The sequence below is a fragment of the Dromiciops gliroides genome, chromosome 1, assembly GCF_019393635.1.
Source record: "Dromiciops gliroides isolate mDroGli1 chromosome 1, mDroGli1.pri, whole genome shotgun sequence".
In the NCBI taxonomy this organism is placed as follows: Eukaryota; Metazoa; Chordata; class Mammalia; order Microbiotheria; family Microbiotheriidae; genus Dromiciops; species Dromiciops gliroides.
Window position 1 is genome coordinate 310,617,008 of NC_057861.1, and position 26,469 is coordinate 310,643,476.

Below are 26,469 nucleotides of genomic sequence, written 5' to 3' on the forward strand. Positions count from 1 at the left end.
ACACTTGAGAAACTAAGCCTGTGTTTATGTTAAATCAAAACATCTACCCAAATCAATTAGTTCAATTAAATGTTGAATCCACAAATATAAATTAATTTGGGAACAGGTTATATTCCATCACATAATTAATGACTTGACTTAATTCAACTTTTTTTTTTCTCTTTTGTTTTTAAGGAGGAGTCAAAAATACCATCAATAGCTACATGTTTTTCCCCAGCAATGTCAAGAAACGAAGTTCACTGATTTTTCTCCAATGAATTAAACAATCAGCTATTTCTTTTGATGTATAAATACAGTCTGAGTCTTTCAAATGTTTAAATTTTAATATGAATTTCTTATTTACTAATCACAATATGATTCAATGAATGTTTATTCAGGCAATATGAAAGGATGAGAATCTTTCAGTAAAATTGTCAACTATTGACTTAGAAATCATGTTATCAACTTTGTTTAGGTAAATATGAGTTTCTAACTGAAATATCATTATGTAATTTGTAGTTAAAACTTATATTTTCAGGATATAATTACATTCCTTTTGTTTCCTTACCCCTCCCCAGGTTCTCCCAGAATCAGAAATGTCTTCATTCAATTGCTACCAATTGTCCACATAATGTATGATACATTTACAAGGCAGATGGCTGGCATGTGAAATGAACTTCTTATTCTCTATTCCCTCTTGGGTCTCTTTTCTCCCTCCACATTCTTTCTCCTATGGCAAGCTCATTCACTGTCATGGCTTCAACTAACACCTCTATGGACATAGCTTTCAAATATCTTTCTCTAGTCCCTGTAACTCAAAATAACTCAAAATGACATTTATTATCTTTCCTTTAAACCTGTTTCTCATAGTCATTACCTTTATCAAACTTCAAGCCATGTTCCTTGGGCATAATTTGAGATTTGATGAGTGTTTGTGTTCGCAGTATCCCATTTTTGTTTTTTGTTTTTTGTTTTTTTTTTTAGTGAGGCAATTGGGTTTAAGTGACTTGCCCAGGGTCACACAGCTAGTAAGTGTTAATTGTCTGAGGCCGGATTTAAACTCAGGTACTCCTGACTCCAGGGCCAATGCTTTATCCACTGCATCACCTAGCTGCCCCAAAGTATCTCATTTTTCATATATTTTAATTCTATTTCTCCACTGATCATCCTTTCACACACTAAGGAGTCATCATTTTGTAAGTTTGCTATTTTACTGACAGCAACAATAAAAATATGTATCCCCTACACCTCGATCTTTTTCATAGTCATTCCTGTTATGTCTTTGTGGAATTATTTGTACAGAAACATGACAATTCAGATTTTAAAAGAGCAATTTAAAATCCTATGATAGTTACATTTTTCCCCTAGTAAACCTTTTTTACTGCTTATGTTTTGTTTATTTTTATTTGGCAAGTGTTTTTCCAGGGGTCATCTACAATGAGTGACACCTAATTACCTCCAAAGCCTCAAGTGATCTCTTCTTTTTTTTACCTTTTCTTTCTTTTTTGGGTAATAATATATCTTTTAACAAATCAACTGATTGATTTTATTCACCATTATTCCATTCAACTTTGTTATTTTAAGTAATCTTAGAGGCACACGCACATATTTTAAAGTCTTGATGAATTCACACTTTTCTAGTTGAAAAGCTTTGAAAAGGCCAAACTGAATAGTAAGTCTCAATTTAACTCAATCTGACCATTTAAGAACACTAAACTTTGTCTAAGTGGTTTTTCAGATGAACACAGTCCAAATAGGAGTATGACCTAAGGGGAAAAGCAGCATTTTGACTTTGCTACTTCCTTCTTGTGTGATCCTAGACAAGTCCATACACCTCCTTTATCTCTCTCTCTTCCTCTCAATTTTTCTTGATATTTTATTCTCCCTAAAAAGTAAGTTTAATTTTGGAAATTTCACATTTTGACAAATATAGAAAAGAAACTTTTAAAATGACAATGAAAAAAATGGGTTTTCCCTGCCAATGTACAATGCATGTGTTTTTTAATGATTAGTGTCTTTTATTTATCATAGTCATTTCCTGATATACTACTCCCTTTCCATACCCACCTTACCATGAATTTTGCCTGAAATAAACAAAAAGTTAAGTAGAATTAACTGACACCCTATATGTCAACACCTGCAAACTACTTACCATAATGATTGAGTCAATTAACGATTCAATCAACAATTTATTAGTGTGTCTGTTTTCCCTCAAGCCCCTCCAACATTGACTTTTCTGATTTTGGGGATCACCTTTGGCTACTTATCTATTAAAAGATGCCTCTTGGTTTTCTATATTGTATTTATTCCCTATATATCTTGCATATCAGTCATTTATCCCACATATTTGAGAAAAAATATTTTTACCCAAATGGCAGTTGTTCATCTTATCCTATCTGCATTAATTTTGTTCCTCAATATAATTTTTCTGAACTTTAGTTTTTTGGTTGTAAAATGAGGCAATAATACTTGCTCTACTTACCTCTCAGTGTCATTGGGAGGGATAACTGAGATGGTAGATATGAAAGTTCTTTTAAAATAAATTGGTTTATTCAAGTTTTAGAAATCATAACTCAGCAGTCTAGCCTTTTGATGCTATGACTTGATTTCCAATCCTGGCTCTGAAATTTACTATCTGTGTAAAATTTGTTATCACTTAACTTTCCTGGATTTCAGTTTCTTCATTTTTTGAAGTGAAGAGTTGTATTTAATGATTGCTAATTTTTTTTCTAGCTCTAAATCTATTATCCTTATAACCTCATGACTTTTCCACTATCATACAGCTTGGAAGTGGCAGAATAAGTTTCTTTTCTGGGTCAAATGCTCTTTTAACTGATGGGGTATGGGTTCTGAAGGAGAAAGCAGTAAAAGAAAAACCTTCTGCTATGAAGATGGGAGACAAATTGAATTGTGGTACCACAGTGAAATCAGAAGGAGGGATTATTTGTGTGTGTGTGTGTGTGTATATATACACACACACACATACATACATGTATATATGTGTGTATGCATGCATATATGTATATATACATACAAGCATATACACATAGGTGATATACATACATGTAAGTACACAGATGTGTACACACATGTGAAATATACCTATATGGATGCACATGTGAATGCATTTATAAGTGTGTGTATACTGTACTTATCATGTAGGTTGTACATATCATCTAGGGAACCCATAGGAGTGAATGAGATGGTTGCAGGAAAGACTATGGAATGCTAGTTTATAATGGTATTCACTGTAATAGCATTTTCTGCATTCTTTTAGGCATGAGGTCTCTGGGTATGCTTATTATAATTAAAATATGCCAATGATTAAAATATTTGACATACATAATACAATAGCAGCCACTCATCCCTTCATCTAACTCTCAGCCAAAGAGATGTGCTTTTCCTGATCTATGGTAGGGTCAGGTGATCTTTTGATTCAGGAAACATTGTGTTTTTGCCTTGTTAATCAAACATTAGCAACTACGGGAGGCAAAACACCATTAGAACAAACACCTCTATCTAATTATGGGAGTTAGGGCATGTCTATACGTACACGGACTAAAAAAAACCTACTGTTCTCTTCTTCAATGCTATTCATGTAGACACTGTCTATAAAATCATTCAGCAAGCATGTTGATAATGAGATTGCATGGAGGAAAAAGATCATCTCTAGAATAATCAGGGCTCAAATTGCATGGTACTCGGCATTTTCAGACCTCCAATTTCCCTTGCATGATTTGAAATGAATATACAAAAGTTTTGCAGCCAAATCTCAATTATCCCCATAACTGGGGACAAAAATAGCATAGACAATTCATTATTTACAGAGACTCCCCAAACTCATTTGAGTCAACAGTTATACTGCCATTAGATATACTTTTACAGAAGATGCTAAGAGTTATGATTTCCTGATATTTATCTACCATGTCCAATACACTTGGGTAGAGGTTTAAAAGTATAATAAATTTGCCAAGAGACAGGCAACAGGAAAGAGAAGGGTAAAATATGAACAACCTTACAATTAGGTTGAATAACAATCCACTTTCAAGACATAGATAAATGAATGCAAATTATTTACAGAGTAATCTGAAGAGGACTGTTGTTAAACAGGTAGGGAAAATCATCAGAGGGTACCAATAAGCTTTCAGTGAGCTCAATGACATGATCACTTACCTGAATGGGATGTGCTCTTGCTTCCCAGCTGTGTTTCTGATTGGCTATGGCTGACTGGCGTGATGTCTTGGCAGCCCTGGATTGGTGAGTCCCTTCCTGTTGGATCTGAGCCAGACGGTTTTTCAATATTCTTCATCTCCATTTCTTCATGATGAATCCAAAGATCAGGGGGCCTTAGGTCTTTCTGGCTTCCCTTCCTCTTGCCAGCACTATGGGTGGCTCGTTTCCTAGGAAAGGAGTTGTGAAGAGATGATGAAACCCAGTATTCTGCTGCTCCCAGAATAATTCATTCAAGTCTTTCCATTAGCTGCCATCCATGAAAGAAAAGGACTCCCTGGGGTTGGCTTATGAGATCCAGGAATCAGTGAACTTGGATTCGGCCATCTTTTCTCTCACCCCTCTGTAGACAAATCATATTGTATAAGATGCCATATTAAATCTCCAGAGGCTCATCTTTTATGCAAAGGACTCCTCCTCCAGTATAACCTTCAGGCTCATCCATGATGTGACAATAGGTTAGTCACATGCCAATCCTAGGAGTTCCAGTGTAAGATAGCTACTGGCAACTTCTCCTTAGAAGATAAATGGAGTAGCTGCTTTGAAAAGAATGATGCAAAGAAAAGGACAGGATTTTTGCCAAAGGCTGGAACTCAAACAAGAAAGGATCTTAGCGTGCCAGTTCCCTAACTGTACGTTCTATTTAGAAGCTTGCTCTCAGAAGGCGAAAAACAAAACGAAACAAACAAAAAAAACCCACCTATTATAGGGTTGTACAGAGAAAGTTTATACAGGAAATTACTTTTTAAAATTACTTTGGACTGTGATAATTTACATTTTAAAAGTCCTTCTTAAGTATAAGCAGCATCCTTCCAAAATGGAGACTATATGTATACAAAAAAGAAACAAACAAACAAAAAAGAAAAATAGCAAAATTTGGGAAATAGTATGATTGTCCTTGAAATTTACATCCAAAACTTAAGGATGCGCTCTAAATGCATCAAGATCCTCTTAACAACCCATTAGACATATCATTTATAAATCTATTTGTCTATCTTGAACCTAAAGGTATTTGCAATTTTCATCTCCTTGTATGTACTGTGAGTTCCTAATATTCACCATGTAGTGTATAAAATGACTGTGAATTCAAAATAAAAAAAAAAAGATAATTAAAGGGAGCAGCTAGGTGGCACAGTGGATGGAGCGCTGGCCCTGGATTCAGGAGGACCTGAGTTCAAATCCGGGTTCAGACACTTGACATTTCCTAGCTGTGTGACCCTGGGCAAGTCACTTAACCCTCATTGCCTCCCCTCCCTAAAAAAAGATATTTAAAAATTGTTTTTACATGTAATTTGGAAAAATAAAATGTTACTTTAAAATCTGTTTACTTATCCTAAAATACCTTTCGAGTTTAAAAAAGTGTCTATTAATTTGAATATTTCAGAATCTGATAAACTATTCTATGTCCTCCCTTCCTCTACTCATTCTGTTTTTACAAACTTTATTCTATCCCTATTTAGTATCTGCTTTATGTCCCTCTCCCATTTCCCCCAAGCTAGAATCACATGACTTTGCACATATTAGCAAGGCAGTGTGATGTCCTGGATAAAGGGTTTGACTTGGAGTCAGAAGAACCCTGAATTCAAATTCTATTTTCTATACTAGTTGTATGACCAACTAATACAAGTCACAAACCTCTGTAAGCCTCTGTAAAATGATTCTCTGGCAGGTAGGTAGCACAGTGCATAGAGTGCCAGGCCTGGAGGCCGGCAGATATCTTCCTGAGTTCAAATCTGGCTTCAGATACTTACTGGCTATGTGACCCTGGACAAATCACTTAACCCTGTTTGCCTCAGTTTCCTCATCTGTAAAATGAGCTGGAGAAAGGAAGTCCCCAAATGAGGTCAGAAAGAGTCAGACATGACTAAAAATGAGTGAACAACAAAATTGATTCTATAGTAATGCCTGTTATATTTACATCATAGAACTATTGTGAACACCCAGTGATGCATTGTATATAAAGTTCTTTGCAAACCTTAAAACTCTATATAAATATCCATTATTATTATAATTTTACTACCCTCCATTCTTTAGTCATTTTAATTTCCTATCTCTGAGCATAGTTTTTAGCATAGCATGCTTTAGGTACAGCAGATGTTTAATAAATATTTGTCTGAGAGTTTTATTGGACACATCTAACATCTTTATGTCTTCTATAAAAGCAGCTAGAGCATTAGATAGAGTGCTAGGGCTGGGCCCGAGTTCAAATTCAGCCTTAGACAATGTGTGAACCTGAGCAAGTCACTTAACTTTTGTTTGTCTCTGCTTTCTCAACTGTAAAATAAAGCTAATTATGGCACCTACCTCACAGGGTTGTTGTGGGGATCAAATGAGATAGTATTTGTAAAAAGCTCTTAGTTCAGTGTCTAGTGAATAAAGGAATTAGAGAAATGCTTCTTTTCTTCCCTTTCCCTCTCTTTACCATTCCCCTTCCCTTTTTCTCCCTTTTCATAGGATTTAACAATAAATACTGGGCAGCTTTACAGATATGGCTACACCATAGTTTTACACAATGAAGGGATAATAGCTGTGCTTTGTCCTCCATCCCTTGGCTGATGATTACCTGTAAATTTTGATTTCTTGTCTGCAGAGCAATACGTTGCCAATATCTTTTAGCATTTCCATCACGGCTACTAGATGCTTTTCTTAGGTCTAGGCTAATAGTTCGGAGCTAGTCATCTTTTCTCCTAAAATTTGACACTAACGTTCATCCTCTAATTTCTGCCTCCTCACACATGGAATGTTCTCAAAGTTCATCAATGTGAGCTTGATATTTCATTTTTAGGATTGTGCCACCTAAAAACCTAAAGATTTCATTGTGTTCTGCCCCTCCAGGATAAATGAACTCTAGAAGACCACATTAATTCTTTAGCTTAGCACTTAACCTCACAGTTAGCACTACTCCCCTCATTCTCCTTTTACTGTCTTATTTCATACTATTCTCCTTTATATACTGGACTAATAGTCCAGTTCACTTTTCTTAAGTCAACAATCGGCCTCCCAATTCCAGGCATTCACACAAACCATTCCTCATTCCTATAAAGCACTCTTTCCGTGTTCTAGCCATTAAGTAAAGCAATATTGAACTATGATCCCCAAATCATTAATTGTGAATAACATTTGACCCCGTGATACTACTTACTAATAGGCCTATTTCTCCAAGAGATAAAAGGAGAAGGAAAAGTACTCATATGCATACAAATATTTATATCTCTTTTTGTGGTAGCCAATAATCTGATATTAAGGTGATTTCTATCCATTGGGGAATGGCTGAACTGATGATGGCTTACAAATGAAAAGGAATGTCCAGAGTTTAGCACAGTGTCTGGCACATAGTAAATGTTGGTTGACTGATCATTGTGCTATAAGAAATATGGAGATGATTTCAGAGGATCCTGGGAAGACGTATATGAACTAATGTAAAATGAAGAAAAACAAGAGAAAAATTTATACAATAAAAATAACATTCTAAAGATGAATAGCTTTCAGACTTAAGAATTCTGATCATTGCTGTAACAAATCATAACTCCAAAGGGCCAATGATGGAGCACGCTACCCACCACCTAATAGGGAGGTGATGGAGTCAGGGTACAGAAAAAGTTTCACAATGACTGATACTTAACTTTTTGGGCAGAGAATAAGCATTAGTTTTACAAGGGTTTTGTGTTTTTCCTTTAAAAAAAAATTGGTGGGGAGGTGTTAGGTAGAGAAGAATGTTTATCAGTTGAAAAAAATTAAAAATTGAATTTTATACATACACATACACATATATTAAAGTGATCTTATCAGAAGCAATAATCAGCATTTTATACAGACAATTTTCCTCAAAAAATTAGCATTTCTATTTGAGTTTCCAGAAATAGACCTTATTTGGTCTCTAGGCCTGGCACTCTTTCCACTGTGCCACCTCGCTGTCCTTTTAAATGCATACATCATATGAAATACTTATTAGCCAAGTTCTTCTCAGTGAAGTTCTTTTGGAATCTGTCCAAATTATAGATTGTTAGAGTTAAGGGGACCTTGGGGATCATCTCATTTAACCAACTTTATTTTTATACATGAGAATACTAAGGCCAAGGGAAGTTAAAAACAGCCAAAGATAAACTACTTTGTTTTTTTCCCCTGACTAATTATGTAACTTTGGGCCAATCAGTTCACCTCTGTGGCTCCCAGCTGTTCCATCTCTAAAATGAAAGGTCAGACTAAAATGATGTAGATTTAAGTTCTTTTCCAGCTTTGACATTCTGATTCTACAAATTTAAGTGCAGAATGCACCAAAAATCTCATTACCTAAATGTGTAGAGACCAATAAGAGAAGTGGGAGTATTTCCATTGCTCCTCCCCCTCCCCCTCATTTACCTAGAGAGTCTGGAACAAAGTAAAATTTCAAACTACCACAAAGTAAAATCTAAACAATTGGAGCTAAAATACAATAACAGAATTCATCTGGAAGAACAAGAGTCACCGTCAAGGGAATCAGTTAAAAATGTGAAGGAAAGTGGAGTAGCAATATGAGATCTCAAACTGCATTACAAAGTTCTAATCATGAAAATAATCTGGTAGCATCTAAGAAATAGAGTGGTAAATGAGTAGAACAGATTAGTTACACAATGCACAGTAGTAAATGACCATAAGTAATCTAGTGTTTGACAAACCCAAAGATAAGAGATTTGGTGATGAGAAATTATTATTTGACAAAAATTGCAGGGAAAACTGAAAGGCAGTTTGGCAGAAACAAGGTATAGGCCAACTTCTCACAACATATATTGAGATAAATTGTACATGATTTGTACATTTATGATATCACTGAAAAACAACCTTGGACTAGAGAACTTTCTCCCATTTTTTTCATTTGATCCTCACAACAACCCTAGGAGGTTTGCATGATCCATTTGTTTAAAAACTTATCTATTGTTTTTTAGCTTTGTAAAAAAATATATACACACATATACACACACACGTGTGTATATATATATATATATATATATATATATATATATATATATATATATATATATATATATATATATATATATATATATATATATATATATATATATATATATATATATATATATATATATATATATATATATATATATATATATATATGCATACACACACACACACACACACACACACACACATATATATATATATATATATATATATTGGTCATTTGATTGGTGTGGCACTGAATAAGTAAATTAATTTAGACAGAATTGCCATTTTTATAATATTGGCTCAGCCTACCTATGAGCAATTAAATTTTCTCCAATTATTTAGATTTGACTTTATATGAAAAGTGTTTTGTAATAGTTCCTGGGTTTGTTTTTGTTTTGGTACAAGTGTTTTAGTTGATTCTTTAAGATTCTCCAAATATACCATCATATCATTTGCTAGTATTTAAATTTTTTTGTATCAATATTCACTAGGAAAATTGGTCTATAGTTTTCTTTGTTTTTGCTTTTTTTTTTTAGTTTATGTATCAGTAACATATTTGTGCTGTAAAAACTATTTAGGACTCCTTCTTTGGCTATTTTTCCAAATAGTGTATAAAGTCTTGGGATTAATTGTTCTTTAAATGCTTGGTAGAATTTATTTGTAAACCCATCTGGTCCTGGTGATTTTTTCATAAGGAGTTTGTTTATGGTTTGTTCAATTTCATTTTGTAATATAGAGTTATTTGAATATTACATTTCCTCTTCTGTTAATCTGGACAATTTATGTTTGTGTAAATATTCATCCATTTTTGTCAGGTTTATTGGCATATAATTGGGCAAAATAGCTTCTAATAATTGCTTTAACTTTATCTTCATTGATGGTGACTTCACACTGTTCATTTTTTTTAATTTAATTTTTTTTTTTTAGTGAGGCAATTGGGGTTAAGTGACTTGCCCAGGGTCACACAGCTAGTAAGTGTTAAGTATCTAAGGCCGGATTTGAACTCAAGTACTTCTTACTCCAGGGCCGGTGCTCTATCCACTGCACCACTTAGCTGCCCCTAAACTGTTCATTTTGATAAAGGTGATTTGATTTTCTTTCTTTTTAAAAAAATCACAATAACCAATGTTTTATCCATTGCCCGCATAAAACAGCTCCTAATTTTATTTATTAGTTTAATAGTTTTCTTACTTTCAATTTTATTAATCTCTCCTTTGATTTTCAAAATTTCCAATTTGTTGCTTAATTAGGAATTTTTTATTTGTTCTTTTCTAGTTTTTCTTTTGTTGTTGTTGCATGTCTAATTCATTGTTCTGCTCTTTATTCCACTGATATAAGTGTTTAGAGATAGAATTTTCCCCTAAGTAGTGTTTTGACTCCATCCCATAAATTTTAGTATTTTATTTCATTGTTGTTCTTCTCTTTAATGAAATCATCTGTTCTTTGACCCAGTCATTCTTTAGGATTAGATTATTTAGTTTCCAATTATTTTTAACCTATGTTTCCATGGCCCTTTAGTGAATATATATTTTTATTGCATTGTAGTCTGAAAAGGATGCCTTTAATATTTCTGCTTTTCTGCATTTGATTGTAAGGTTTTTATGCCCTAATGCATGGTCAATTTTTGTGAAATTACCATGTACATCTGAGAAAATGGTATACTCCTTTGTCTTCTCATTAATTTTTTCCCCCAGAGTTCTATCATGTCTAACTTTTCTAAAATTCTATTCATCTCCTTAACATATTTCTTATTTACTTTTTTGGTTAAATTTATCTAGTGTAGAGAGGAAGAAGATGAGGTTCCCCTTTAGTAGAGTATTGTCTATTTCCTCCTTTAACTATTTTAACTTTTCCTTTAAGAATTTGCATGCTATGTCATTTGGTATGTATATGTTTAGTACTGATATCATGATCGCTACCCTTGCTTTTTTTTTTTTAACTCATTTAAAGCATCTGTGGCCCCTTACCTTTATTATGTACATGTTTCTCTACTTCAACTGTGTTTCTTATAAACCATATATTGTTGGAATATGATCTTTAATCCATTTTTTCTATCCACTTTTTTTTTTTTTTTGCATAGGGCAATGAGGGTTAAGTGACTTACCCAGGGTCACACAGCTAAACCGTGTCAAATGTCTGAGGCTGGATTTGAATTCAGGTCTTCCTGAATCTAGGGCCGATGCCTTATCCACTGTGCCACCTATCTGCCCCTATCCACTTCTTTTTTATGAATAAGTCCATCCTATTCACATTCACAATTATGAGTATTAATCATATATTTCCCTCTATCCTATTTTCCCGCTTATCCTTCTCCTTTTTTCTTTTTAATTTTTTGAAATATTATTTCTAGGCTATTTTTTATAATGGTTTTCAAGTAGTCCAATCATTCTTAAATTATCTCTTCTCATTCTATTTTCCAGGTCAGTTCTTTTTCCAAGGAGATATTTCATATTTTCTTTTATCCTTTTTATTCTTTTGATTTAGTTTTATTGTTTCTTTGTGTCTCATTGAGTCACTAGCTTCCACTTGCCCCATTTTAATTTTTAAGGAACTATTTTCTTCAATGAGCTTTTGTACCTCTTTTTCCATTTGGCAAATTCTGCTTTTTAAGAAATTCTTCTCTTCAGTGGATTTTTGTGCTTTTTCCAATTGGTCAATTCTGTTTTTAAGTGTTATTTTCTTCAATTTTTGTGCCTCTTTTATCAAGCTGTTGAATCTCTTTTCAGAGTTTTCTTGTAACACTCTCTTTCCTCAATTTTTCCTATACCTCTCTGATTTGAGTTATAAATTCCTTTTTGAGCTCTTCCAGGAATTCTTGTTGGGCTGGTGTCCAATTTACACTTTTCCCCCCTTTAAGACTTTGCTTGCAATTTTTTTGCCATCATTGTCTTCTTCTGGGATTGTGTTTTGATCTTCCCTGTCACGAGAGTAACTTTTTGTCAGGTTCTATTTTGCTGTTTCCTCATTTTACCAGCCTATTTTCTTGACTTTTTACTTTATATTAAAGTTGGACTCTGCTTCTGGGGTGGAGGGAACAGTGTCCCAAGCTTCAGGTCTTTCATGTTCCTGTTTTCAGAGATAGCCCTGGGACGTCTGTAGGTTTTTGATGCTTTCAAGGTGGTAAAAAGAGGTGTGGTCATTGCTCTCCTGGCCTCTGCTATGTTCTTTACCCAGGAACGGACCTTGTTCCCTTATAGTCACCAGTGCTAGCTCTCCTCCTGGGCCTGGTACCAGGTTCTCTGCTCTCTTGTACTCACAATTGCTATTATTTTGGAATTGTGACCAGGGTCCCTACTCCCCTGTGAGCAACCGCAATCACTCCTCTTTGCCTTGGAACATCAATCGGGGCCCCTGGTCTCCTATGGCCACAGATGCTATTGCTACTTTTTACCCTGGAACTGGGACCTGGAACTTTGTATGGGCAATGCAACAGGGCCCCGAATCCAGTGCCAGCAAAGGGCCCCATGCAATCTCCTGACCAGTTGTCCAAACCCTTCATCATGAATTGGCTTGAGAGCTCAAGAAACTGCTGTCACTGACAATACAACTGCTAATACAACAATATGTGCTGCACTCTAGGTTTACTCTGTTTAGAGACTTTTCCTGCCAAACTGCCAAGTTGTCTTGGGGTAGAAACATGTTTTATGTTCACCTTTTGTTGGTTCTGGTGCTCCAGAATGAAATTTGAAGCATTATTTTAGAGTTCTTTGGAGAGAAATCTTGGAGAGTTTGGCTGAGTGCTTCTCTGTTATCTTGGCTCCTCCTCTCCAAACATTTTTTAAACAATAATTTCATTAGACAAAATAACAATACAATAAGAAAAAATTTGGGGGTTGGAGCCAAAACTATACTTAGAGGAAATTTTACATCTCTAAACATTTACATCACTAAAAGAAAGAAAGAAAATAAATGGTTTGGGTGTGGAATTTTAAAAATAGGAAAACAAATTAACCCTGCCCCCACTTAAACACCAAAATAGTCATTTTGAAAGTCAAAGGATAGATTAATAAAATTAAACAAAAATATTGAACTAATAAATAAAATTAGGAGCTGGTTTTATGAAAAACAGACAATAAAATAGATAAACCACTGTTTAATTTGATTTTAAAAAGAAGAAAGCCAAATTACCACCATCAACAATGAAAAGGGTGAATGCACAACCACTGAAAATAAAATTAAAGCAATTAGGAGATATTTTGTCCAATTATATGCCAATAAAACTGATAGTCTAAATCAAAGCTTCTTAAACTGTGGGTCACAACCCCATATGGAGTTGCATAACTGAACGTGGGGGTCATGAAAAATTTGCCAATAGTAAAAAATTATGGATACCTATTTTATATACCTGGGGAAATGTAAAAAAAAAAAAATATCAGGCAAAAAGGGACTGAAAATAGAAAAAATTTAGCAAGTCCTGGTCTAAATGAAATTTTTGTTTATAGAAAAAACATAAACTGCCCAGTTTAACAGAGGCAGAAATTGAATACTTAATCCTATCTTAGAAAAAGAAATTAAATATGCCATAATGAGTCCTAACTCTATTTTCAGCAAATGAACACTTGCTCCATCTTCCCCTCCATGACCTCTGATAAGGAGACTCTCTAGATTATTCCCAAATGGAGAGCTTGGAAAGGAGGCACTCCCATATTCCATATAGATTAACAGTATGCACCTTTAACCACTATTTGATTATTTAGAGTGAAATAAAATGATTGTTTTTAACTTCCCTGAAGCTTCTGAGGTTAGAGCTCATCATCACCACCACCATAATTGTCATTACTATTACTATTAGTCTCTATTGCCAATGCTTAGCATGAGGCCTTGACCATAGGAAGTACATAAAAACACTTGTTGAATTGAAGTAAAATCTTCTGGCTTCAGAAAAGAGGGCAGAGAAGCCTAGATAGAACACTTAGGCACTTATCAAAAAGGGTAGGGGGACTGTCAGCAAGACAGTCCATATTCCTATATTTCTTTCTTTCTTGGGACCCAGAGATGTCATGTTATCTGCTCTACCTCCCTTCTGAGGCTGTTGTGAGCCTTTAATGGATTGTGGTATTCAAAAGATTTTTTGGAAACTTTCAAATCCTATTGTCAACTTTCCTCAGGCTTCTTTTCTATACAGACTGAATTCCTTTCCCATCCACCTCTTCCCAAACACTCAGTGTATTTCCTTAGGTAGGCTGTGCCCCTTTCTCTCAAGAACTTTAACACCACATTAGGATTGATGTTGGTTGATCTGTCATTTCTCCAAGGGGTACATATTCATATTTTTACTCTCCAGAATTTCCACTAATAGATCTCTGCCACTATAAAGGCCATCCAAATGTAGTTTCCAATTTACCCCTCACCAGGACAAGCAGGTTAACTTAAAAATATAATTGGAAAAGACCTCAAAGTAATATGGGGTTCCCCAAAATGTTTGTGTTTAGGGTTGATTACTCGGGTTTTCTAGGCCTGTTTTCCTATGAATCTACTGCCAATAAAGATTCAAACATTCTCTCTGGACACATGCTGCAAATAATATAAACATTCTAAGACTGATTAAAAGTGAAAAAAAAAACTGAATTTTTAAGAACTATCATAGTGTATTCTATAAAAATTTAAGCTCTAGTATATCAGAGATACACAACCCATACAGCTCTTAGCCTTAATACTCTTAATAGGTACAATCATATAATAGACATTCAAAGAAAAATCATGACAAAGAAACTGGCCTGATTTTTTAAAGAAACAACCTGAAAATTGCCTACTTTATAATTTCAGTCTAAAACAAGAGAGGGGAAAAAATCCTGATATCTAAGGGATCCATTGATAAAAGTCCTAGATGGAGAATCTTTCCAGTGAGTCCTCACAAATGCTAAGGGCCCAATATTTATCTCATATGAGGCTCCCATATATGAGTATAATAGGTCAATTGACTCTTTATTGGGTATTAGAGCTTATAGCATATGGGGTGAATGATTGGTTCAACCTACCTACCCTTAAATCAACATACTTTTTATTTGGTATTAGAAAAATGCAATGAATTATAGTTAGTAATTCACTGAAAAATTTTTTCTTGCCTTTCATTCTTTCTGGAAGTGAAATCTTCAGCCCTTTGTCATTCTCATTGATAACTCTTGTGAATAACTGTTATGGCAAACTGCCTGGTTGTTGTGCCTTGTTGTTTTGTTTGTAGCTTGGTTACTAGAGTCTTTTGAATAAAGCCTTCTTTATTTATATTGGCTTCTGACCTTCTCTGGAGATGAAATTAGATCATTTACTTGCCTTTGATTTACAGTTAGTGGTTTGTGCCAAGGATGAATGCAAATAGAGGTTCCCTACAAATGTTGTTTCTGACAGAGTTCGAAGAAGAATTTAATTACCATCTGGAAACCACATAAGGTATGTGTCATATCAAGAAGTCAAGAATAGACATATCTGAGGAAAAGGACCTAAGTAAGTATAATGCTTACTTTTTACTTTGCCAAAAATTAATAATGCACTGGTCTCATTCTTACTTCTACACTGTTTCCTTCTTCTTGCCAACAACCTGCCTAGTTATTCTTTTTGATAGCCAACTTATATCCACTCCTTTCTCAGATAAAGGATGAAAAACAAGGCTTGATTTATATGTTTTCAGCTTTATTAATATTATTGCCCTCTACTTGCTCTACATTCAGGTAAATTGGACCACATTCCCTAACAATGTCTTAAGCTTTACTGTTTCTGTACCTTTCTCCCTATTTCTTGGAGTTGAATAAACTCCTCTTTTTACCATCTCTAACCAGAAACACTGCCCATCCAATTGTGCCTCCACTCCATATTTCCTTTCCCTGAGCACTAATAACACTTTATTTTTTCCTTCTCTTATGTATTTATCTCACTGTAGTGTAGGCCTCCATCAGTCACGGACGACCATGGATCAGCACTTTGAATAACCACAGGCCACAGTGTGGCTGTGCAGCCCAATATGGGAGCTTCAGCTCCTGAGTGACTTATAACTGGTAACTGCTGCATCCCGTGTTGTATCTACCCCATGAGGAGTACCTGGAGTGTCCTCTCCAGGGCGCTGGCCTGGGTGGATCAATATGGAAAACAAGCTGTTGCCCATGCAGCAGGTTTTCCCTGTCTGCGACATTGTCTCACTGTACCTTTAAATATAATCATAGAATTTTAGAATTGCAAAGCATATCTGTCACTGCCCATCTATCTATTCTAATCCATACCAAAAGAAAGTCTTATAATACTCTACTAAAGAAGTGGTTGGTTCACCTCCTGTTTAAAGACCTTTACTGAGGTTGATCACATTTCTTCAGGAGGTCTAATCTATAGTTCTAATACTTAGAACTTTTTCTTGATAAAGCTTACATTTCCCTTTCCAGCTTCAACCTATTATCCCTGCTCTTCAAATGCATGAACAGTTACTTTTGTTTTCAACATATTTCATTGAATTGCCATACATAATAGTAGATATTTTGTTCATTTCAGTGTGATTTTAAGCTTTTTTAAAAAATTAAAGCTTTTTAAAATTTAAGCTTTTTTTAAAAAAAAATTATACCTTAATTATACCTCATCTTCCCTACTAGAGTTTGAGATTTATGTGAGGAGAGTTTATCACTCATACTTTTATTCCCTTTACCTCCTAGTTCAGCACCTTGCTCAGAGTATGCACAAAATAAATGCCTGTTGAAGAAAACTGCAATAACATGGAAGGTAACAAAAAGATGAATAATGGGGGAAATGGCTATTGTTCAGTCATTTTCAGTCCTGTCCAACTCCTTGTGACTTCATATGTGGTTTTCTTGGCAGAGATACTTGAGTGATTTCCCTTTTCTTTCTTTAGTTCATTTTACAGATAAGGAAATAGAGGTAAATAGGGTTAAGTGACTTGCCCAGGGTCACAGAGCTAGTAAGCGTCTGAGGCTTCCTGACTCTAGACCCATCACTCTATCCACTGTGCTACTGGACAGGTAACAAGTTAGAAACTGTCAGAAATAGCACAAAGGATCAGCCAATCATGTGTTAATTAAACTGACCCAGTGTGAAGATACATTCCAAATATGGACTCAAAATCCTTTATTTACATCAACTACATTTAAAGTCATCTGCAGATATGTAGCACAACATCTAGGATGAGAATATTATGGTGTGAGAAGTGCACACTTTTGAAAAATGTTAATATATAGACCATTAATTTCATCAATCAGCTTCATTGCTATAATATATTATGGAATAGGAAAAAGGATGGAATGAAGGAGATAAATAAATTCATGAGTCAATTTTTCCTGGAAAATATGTCAAGTCAACATAGAGTAGAAGACACTCTGTGTCCTTTTCTATGCCTATTCTTGAGGGTGGGCATATTTTATATGATTCATTGACTATCCATAAGATAGAAATCTATACAAAGATATGCATATAACATTTTTTTTTTTAGTGAGGCAATTGGGGTTAAGTGACTTGCCCAGGGTCACACAGCTAGTAAGTGTTAAGTGTCTGAGGCCGGATTTGAACTCAGGTCCTCCTGACTCCAGGGCCGGTGCTCTATCCACTTCACCACCTAGCTGCCCCTGCATATAACATTTTAAAGCTTCTTTGTATGTGTTTTTCCCAGTTCCAATGCATCATCCAAAGTTCATCTTAAGAACATCAGCCAGAACTGAATCCCTTCCATTTTGGGGGGAAAAATGGACTTCTTTATAAAATAACATCTGTATTACAGTTAGAAGAGGAAGCATAGTAAGCTGAACCTAAAGTCAGGACACTGAGTACAACTCCTGATTCTAACACACACTATCATTGCATCTCAGATAAAATAATAACCATCTTAGTATCCCAGTCAACTTTTTAAGACAGCACATTATAATTGAAAGAGCACTCTCTCTGGAGTCAGTAGGCCTGGATTCAAATTTTGCTTCTAATGTTTATTGTTCTTGTGTCCTTGAGCAAACCTTACTGTGCCTCTCCATTTCCTCATCAGTAAAAAGAGGAAGTGGAACTAGATGACCTCTGAGGTCCTATTCAACTGTAGATTTAAGATCTATCAGTTGTAGTTGCTAAATCTACTTTGGTATTGAGAATTCACATTCTGGGAATTTCCTACATTAATAAAATCATAGGTCTGGACAAAAAATTATACCTAAAATGATTTAATAGTCTAGTTGGAGGCTACTTTGGACTATACAACAAGGTAGAGAAGAACTGAGAGGGGGTCAGTTCAGATTGTGAAATGTGAACTGTGCCTATAAAGCCTTTCTCATATGCTAGGGAACCATCTCATAGAGCATATGCCAGAAATGTAGTGTCTCTCTAAGAAGATTTTAATGTTATACATATATAGCTTTGTTTAACTCCAATGGACATTCTTTGTTTGGAAAGAAGAATGGAAGATGATCCTCATGGCCAGGTGAGATCAGTAGCATAGTAGATAGCTGAATGGCACCAGGGATAGAGAACTCCACTTGCATTCAGGTGATTTCAAATCCTGCTTGAAACACTTACTAGTTATTTGACTCAATTTTCTCTTCATAAAATGGCAATAAAAATAGGATCTCTCTCATATAATTTTTTTGTGTGAAATCAAATGAGTTAATATATGGAAAGCATTTTGCAAAAGTTAACGTGCTCTATGAATGCTGGTTGTTATGACTTAGGATGAATTTATTTCACATGTATGTTGCTAAAAATAGAACATAATTAAATAGTAAAAAGGCCAATCCATTGGGTTCCCTTCCCATCTTTTTTTCCAGCTTTCACCTACTTTCTCTGCTGGGCTGAAGAGCGTCTCGTGCATATCACAGCTACGATCACCACCACCAATACTGTGATGACCCCAACGGTGACTACGATGATCACAAGCAAGTTGCTGTTCTTCTGAGGAGTGACACTGCCATGTGGGGGGTGCATCTGTCCTATTGGTGGCTCTGGAAGAAGGAAGAAATATAAGGTTTGATAGGATGGCAGTCAAATTCTACCATGCTTAATCAGGTAACTGAAGCAATCCATATATGACTACAACTCCTAAAATGGGGTGGTGAAAATAATTTCTGAGAGGAAAGGGCCAAGTTGTGCTATTAAGTGGAAGAGAGGAGAAATGGATGCTACTTTGTGCCACATAAATTATACTGTGATGTAAATCAGAGGTCATGGTTTATGAGGAATATTCTACTTATTTGATGCTTCCAAAGATAAACTACTTGACATCATGTACTCACAATTTACCTCCCTCCCCTCCTCAAGAAACCATTTATAAAGCTCATATATTTTATAATCTGCCAAGAGTATATGAATTCTACTTAAAAAGCAGCCACTGGGTTCAGAATAGTGTCATAAAGTACAAGATATTGATGTTCCCTAGTGTTGCATCATGCTAACATTGTAGAAAATATTTAAAGAATAATGAATGAAGTGTAGGGTCTTTCAAGTGAATTAATGCCCAACTAGAAAAAGCTGAGGGTCCTTGGCGAAGTTGTCCAGTCAGTGATTAATTTCCTAGGAATATTCTATACTAGGTCATTATTGCCAGGTATAAAGCTTTTCATTTATTTTGGAAGGCATTTCTAACCAGCCAATCCCCCAAACATTAACTGACAAGGTTGCTTAAATTAGTTCAAAGCCTTCCACCTTAATTAAAATCACCACACTTTAGTTATTAACTCATCCTACTGTATATACAGAGGTTTCAGACACAAAGACCAAAAGAAAGGAAAGGTAAACTGTTCTCATAACTATACCTATCAATCTGGCCTTTGCCTTTTCTCTGAGAAGCTCAACATGGCAAGATTTTGCCATTCTATAAGGCTCTGCCTTAGGAAAGATAAAGTGGTTTTTAGCTTTAAAGATAAAATGGTTGATCCATTATTCAATGGAAAGAGATGGAAAGAAACAGAAAACCAAAAACAAGCTATGCTACAGTATATACTGAATGTCTGGAAACAAGACTCATTAAAAGTATTCAAGTCATATCTTTTTCTAAAGGATCTCAGCTACAAATGAAACATTTCTTCCAAAACCATTAGGCAGGAATGTCCATGTAAGAGAAGTTGGAACTTTCTTAATTATATATTTGAACCTGCTGTTTAAAATATCATTTGGTGAGGTAATTTCATCATGCCCTCTTTCATTAATACATTGATTTGTTTAAATAAATTTGTCTTTTTTTTGAAAACTATCAGAGGAGGGGCAGCTAGGTGGTGCAGTAGATAGAGCACCTGCCCTGGAGTCAGGAGTACCTGAGTTCAAATCCTGCCTTAGACACTTAACACTTACTAGCTGTGTGACCCTGGGCAAGTGATTTAACCCCAATTGCCTCACTAAAAAAAAGTTTAAAAAATTTTTTTAAAGAAGAAAACTAACAGAAGAACTGTGAATCTCACTGTTAATATGATTTCGTATCCGACAATTATTTCCAAATTGATAGTGAAAAATTTGATTGGAAGAAAATGTGACAGTGTAGGTCCTCCAAGCTTTTGCAAAATTAAAAACAAAATTAAAAAAAATCCTAAAATAAACAAACATACAAAAAACAACAAAAATTTTATTTTTTCCTGAAGTATGCTAAGTGCAAACCATGGAAGTTTCATCTCATCTTTCTTGTAGCATAGGGAGATACCACACATGTCAAAAAGCAAGGAGTCTTGAGTTTGTGGAAACAACAATAATATATTAGTGCCAGAGAAAACATGAGAAAATTCATCCCTCTCTTTCTTTGATAAGGTATATTTGTGTGGGGAAGGTATTGTTGTGGAACACTGTGCATGCTATCAAACTGAGCTGATGTGGGTTTTTTTTTTCTTTTTAACTACTTATCTATTTCTTATTTCTTTTTCATTCTTTGTTCCAATGGATGATTAACTGGAAGGGGAGAGGAAAGTACATACTCAGGAGCAAAGGTTACATAAAAACAAAGATATCAATAAAAAATTGAAAAGAAATATTGTGATGCCATTAACTAGGAAAAGTTAAGGACACAAGGTCTTATATTAGATATCTTTGGTTCCAGGCTTTTATGGTTGTCCATAAAAATATGTCTTAGTTTTAAACATAGTATGAAAGGTCTTTCACAAAAATTTACATCTCATTTCAAAGGGGAAAATATAATCAAGAAAATATGAATTTTGTGCAGATGGATAAGAGGGTCATATGTGATAGTGTCTTCAGCTACATTTAAGTAAGTCAAATTGCTGCTGAAAAAATGAGAAATATATGATTCCACAAAATTAGACTGGAATAGTTAGAAATCCTGGTAGATTTCTGACTCTAGTAGGGTTAAGATTGATAATGAATTCTAGATTGAAGAAAATAAATTCAAAACAAGACTAATGATGAATGTTCTCTTTCTTGGTGATTTTGTCACTTCCCATCTGTAGTTTAAATATCATCTGTGGTCAGATGATTCCCACATTTATACATCTTACCCTATTATCTCTCCTGAATTCAAAATCCCATTCCCCCTTTTTCAATTGAACCCTGGACACTTTTTGGATATTTTGTCATTGTCTTAAGCCAGCATGCCCCAAATAGAACTAATTGTCTTCCCCATGGTAAGAAATAATGGGTTTTTTTGCCAATGCCCCAGATTGATTTGGACTCATTAGATTAACTGAGAGTGATTGACTTCTGATTAATCCACTTAAAGTTAATTCAATTGAAGTCACAGCTGCCTGACTTTGAAGTGGGTATTGTTCTCAGCTCACCTCAAAGTGAAACCACCTTCAAGTCCAGGAACCAATGGATGCTAGCCAAGTAGCTTGAAGCAGTGTGTAAGGACTGCCTCTTCCAGGGACACAGGAAGGGGCTTGGACACACAGTTTGGGTCTCTCAAACAGGCTTGGTGGCAGGAGACTTGGAAGAAGAACCAGGTCAGGCCGAACTCTTATCTCTCCTCTAGGGTAGATAGGTTTCTTAACTTTCTGAACTTCCTGTGCTCTCTCTTTACTCTTTAATAAATGCTTAATGCCCCAAAACTGGTGCTAAAGCTTCTAATTTAGAAGTAAACCCTTGATAGTTTTCCCTACACTGGGGACAGGAATAAGGCAACCACACATTTAGTTTTACTTGTCACACCACTAAATCATATCTTCTTTATGACTCAGATTCACATATTTCTCCTTCCAGATGCCCACAGCATGCTTTACCTGTTTATCCTCAAATTCCCCTAATTATCTTGAAGGCATGGCATTTTTTCTTGCCACCCAGGTTCTTAACTTCAGAGACAACCTGGGCTTTTCTCTCTCCCTTACTCCCACATGCAAAACACTTGCCCAGTTCAGCTCATCCTGCCTCCACAACATATTTTGTGTTTGTGTTCCTTTCTCCCCCTACATGGTTGACACTCAGATCCAGGCCCTCCGCACTTCTTATCTGGGCTACTATCCTAATAGTGAACAAATTATGAACTTCTATTAGATCTCCCTGCTTCTACTCTTTCCCTTCTCTAATCCATTTTCCAAAATATCCAAATAATCTTCCTAAGGTCCATGTCATTCTCTTGCTCAAAAAAATTTAGTGGCTTTCCATAATCTCTAGGATAAACTCCTCTGCCTGACATTTAAGGAAGGCCCTTCAAAATAAGACTCCTTTCTACCTTTCATACTTTTCACAAACCATTTGCTTCAGCCAAACTGGACCACCTACAAACTGTTTCTAAACCCAATACTCAAACTCTCTCCCCCCTGTACACACATGGACTATTTTTTCTACTTAGAATGCACTTCCCTCCTCAGCTACTTCATCTCAGATTCTCAGAATCCCTCTCTTCCTTGAGACTCAACTCTGGTGGCTCCTCTTTTCTGAAGTTTCCCATGAAGGATGGAACCCTCCTGGTTACTAGTACTTTCTCCCTTCTCAGATTACATTGTATTGTACGTCTTTTGTGGATGTGTTGTATTCTCCTGGTAGAATGAGAGTTTCTTAAGGGGAGGAAATGTTATCCGTTGTCCTTTCTTCCTTTTTTTTTCTCCCTTCCTTCCTTCCTTCCTTCCTTTCTTTCTTTCCCTTTTTTTTTGTATCCCTAGTGTTTAGTAGAGTGCCATGTACCATCATAGGTACTTATCCCTTTTGATATTTTATTCTTGGGTATGTAATTTTATATAATTTAATCAATTAATGAAGAACTGAAATTTCACAAAAAATAATTTAACTCTATTGTTTTAAAGGTCAAGGAAACAAGAAGAAACCATTTTCCAAAGCTACATGAAGAATCAGTTACTCTTGATTCATTGGTTACACTTCTAAATGATCATCAGAAAGTTGTCTAAGGGTTTAAGTCAAAAGCAGGATTTGAACCTAAATTCTCTTTACTTCAAGTGCAACACTGTTCATGACGCCTACATTGTCATATGCAGACTTTCAAAACACTTTTATTTACATTGTCACATTTAATTTTTATAAAACATTGAGTTCAATAAAGAAGGTAATGCTCCCATTTTATAGATTAATAAATCAGGATAGAAAAAGGCTAATGGCCTTGCTAAGGATAAGCAACTCAGAACCAAGACTAGGACCCAGGTGTTTTGATTCCTCATTTGTCTTATCATTATGGCATGCTATCTTTATGCTGACAGAGATGCCCATTTCACCAGATGCCTAAAAGAAGAATACAGAAAATTATGTAGCCAAATCTAGAGAAAGATCTGATCTTCTTACATGATGTTATGATTCTAACACTCTATTTCTACTCTCCCTAAAGACAGTGTCTTTATTTCTGGTACTGGGCCTCTGCACACAAGGAAACTTCGTGACAAATCAATGACTCTTTGAGTAGAAAAATAATGATTTATTATGAGACAGAAATGAGAGAGGGAAGGAATACCTTATATAGTATTTTGCTTCTGCTTTATTTTTTAAGGAAAATTACTTTTGAACCCAGAGTAATAGAATGAAAATGTTTAGAAGCAAATGGTAACCCAAGAAAAACAATGAGAGGAACACACAGTACAGAGTTGACCTTGCTGTGTCAGCCAGCCTAGATGAGCTCCTTCCTAAAATACTGAGTACAAGAAAAAACAAAACAAAAACCTGGCAGCTGATATTGCTAAGCCATCAAAACAGACATTTAGAAGTAAGCCTGGGGGCAGCTAGGTGGTGCAGTGGATAAAGCACTGGCCCTGGATTCAGGAGTTCCTGAGTTCAAATCTGGCCTCAGACACTTGACACTTACTAGCTGTGCGACCTTGGGCAAGTCACTTAACCCCCATTGCCCCGCAAAAAAAAAAAAAAAAAAAGAAGAAGAAGTAAGCCTGGCTCTGGAGAAAGAGAACTGATGCTTACTGCATGTGTGTCCTTGGACAACTCACTTGCCCTAAGTCTCTTTTTCCTCATTTGTAAAATGAGAGAGTTGGACTGGATGGCTAGTGAGGTCACTTCCAGTTCTGAGAGGATCTATGATTAGAGAAGAGTAAAAGTTGTATAAATTTTCAAAAAGGGGAACAAAGATGCGTGTTATCAACCATAGACCCATGACCCTGATTTCTATAACCCATCATTAAGTGAATGCCACATGAATATTTAAGCAGTTTTCATTAAAATCCAACATGGCTCATCAAGAATGAGTCATGTAGAACTAACATAATTTTCTTCATTTTGATGAGGCAACTTTCCTTGCACGTTAGGGGAATGATATAGACATATAATACTTGGACTTTTGTAAAGTTATTTCATGGTAGCATTGTGAATCCTACTTCCTTTGATAGAATGCAACTGCTGTAATGGAAGAAACATTCCACTTTTGCTTTTATATCCCTAGCACCTAGTACTGTGCCTATCTCATTCAAGGTTCTTAATAAATGCTTGTTTAATTAAGTGATCTCATCAGCTCCCATAAGTTCAATTATCATCTTTATTTGAAAGATTCCCAGATCTACAAATCCAGCTTTAATTTTTTCCTGGACCTCACATCATATTTTATATGTATATAATGTAGGTACCCCAAACTCAACATGTCCAGAACAGAAATTATTACATTTTCTCTAAATCCCTTCTCTCTTCCCAACTTCCTTATGACCATCAAGGGTACCTTCATCCTTCCAGGTACAACTTCTAGTCACTGAGGTCTGCAATCTAGGTGTCATCGTTCACTCACTGTATCTAATTTGTTGCCCACTCTTGTTTTCTCTGCCTTCGTGACACCTCTCATATACAAGTCACTTCTCTCGATTACCTAGCCTGTCACCTCTTAAAAGGATTATTCAAACAGCTTTCTACAGTAGTTGGTTTCTATGCCTCAAGTCTTTTCCCTTTTTTTTTTTTAAGTGAGGCAATTGGGGTTAAGTGACTTGCCCAGGGTCACACAGCTAGTAAGTATTAAGTGTCTGAGGCCGGATTTGAACTCAGGTACTCCTGAATCCAGGGCTGGTGCTCTATCCACTGCACCACCTAGCTGCCCCTGTCTTTTCCCTTTTTAATCCACTTCCACTCAACTGCCAAAGCAATTTTTTTTTTCCAAACCACACGTCTGGTCATGTCATTTCCCTGCTCAGTGAACTCCACAAGTCTCCCTATCACCCCCAGGATCAAATACAAAGTTCTTTTTTAGTATTTAAAGCTCTTCATAATCTACTACCATCCTAATTTTCCAGTCTTCTTCCCCTTCATTCTTTACAATGCAGTTTACAATCTAGCCACAGTGGCCCACTCCGAAGGCCACAGACAAAATTCTCCATCTCCTATTTCTGTGCCTTTGTTCTAGTTGTTCATCATGCCTGGCATGTTCTGTCCTCAAATCCCCACCCTCTTGTTTTCCTTTGATTCTTCTGAGCCTTAATTTATATTTCAACTCTATAGGAGGCCTCTTCTGGTCCCTGCCACCACCAGATGCTGGTATCTTCATTATTTACATATTATCCTCCCATTAAAATATACTCAATATATAATACTCAAGAAATGAAGAAACTGAGTCAGATAATCTGACCTATTCAGAGCCACACAGGTAATGTTCCAGAGGTGAGGTCAGAATACTGTTTTTCTGACCCCAAATCTGAAACTCTGTTCACTGTACCATACTGCCTTTTCCAAATTAGTCATTAATGAGCTAATGTCATCCTGGAGAAAATGTTTCAGAGAGTACATTAGCTCAAGGATATGTCCTTGACCTTATTCAAGTCAACATTTTATCAATGACTTGAATTAAAACATTGATAGCATGCTTGTGAAATTTGCATATTACTAGGAATTTGGCAGGATAGTTAACATCCTCACCACCATCATCATCATTGTAGAATGCAGATCCAAACAAGATCTACATAGGATAAAACATTGGGTCAAGTCAACTGCTCTACAATTCAAAAGAAATATCTGTCAAATTCTGCACTTAGGTTTACAAAAAGCAAATAA

The 26,469-nt window shown here is 35.5% G+C and overlaps 1 protein-coding gene across 1 annotated transcript in view; it reads right to left on the reverse strand.

The window, feature by feature from the left end:
• Positions 1-26,469, reverse strand: part of DCC (DCC netrin 1 receptor) — a 1,450,760-nt gene that overhangs the window by 67,761 nt on the left and 1,356,530 nt on the right. The window contains exons 23-24 of the mRNA XM_043979362.1: positions 18,899-19,061; positions 4,153-4,379 (exon numbers count right to left, since the gene is read on the reverse strand). Coding sequence (XP_043835297.1) covers positions 4,153-4,379; positions 18,899-19,061 — 390 coding nt within the window. The remainder of the gene's footprint in view (positions 1-4,152; positions 4,380-18,898; positions 19,062-26,469) is intronic.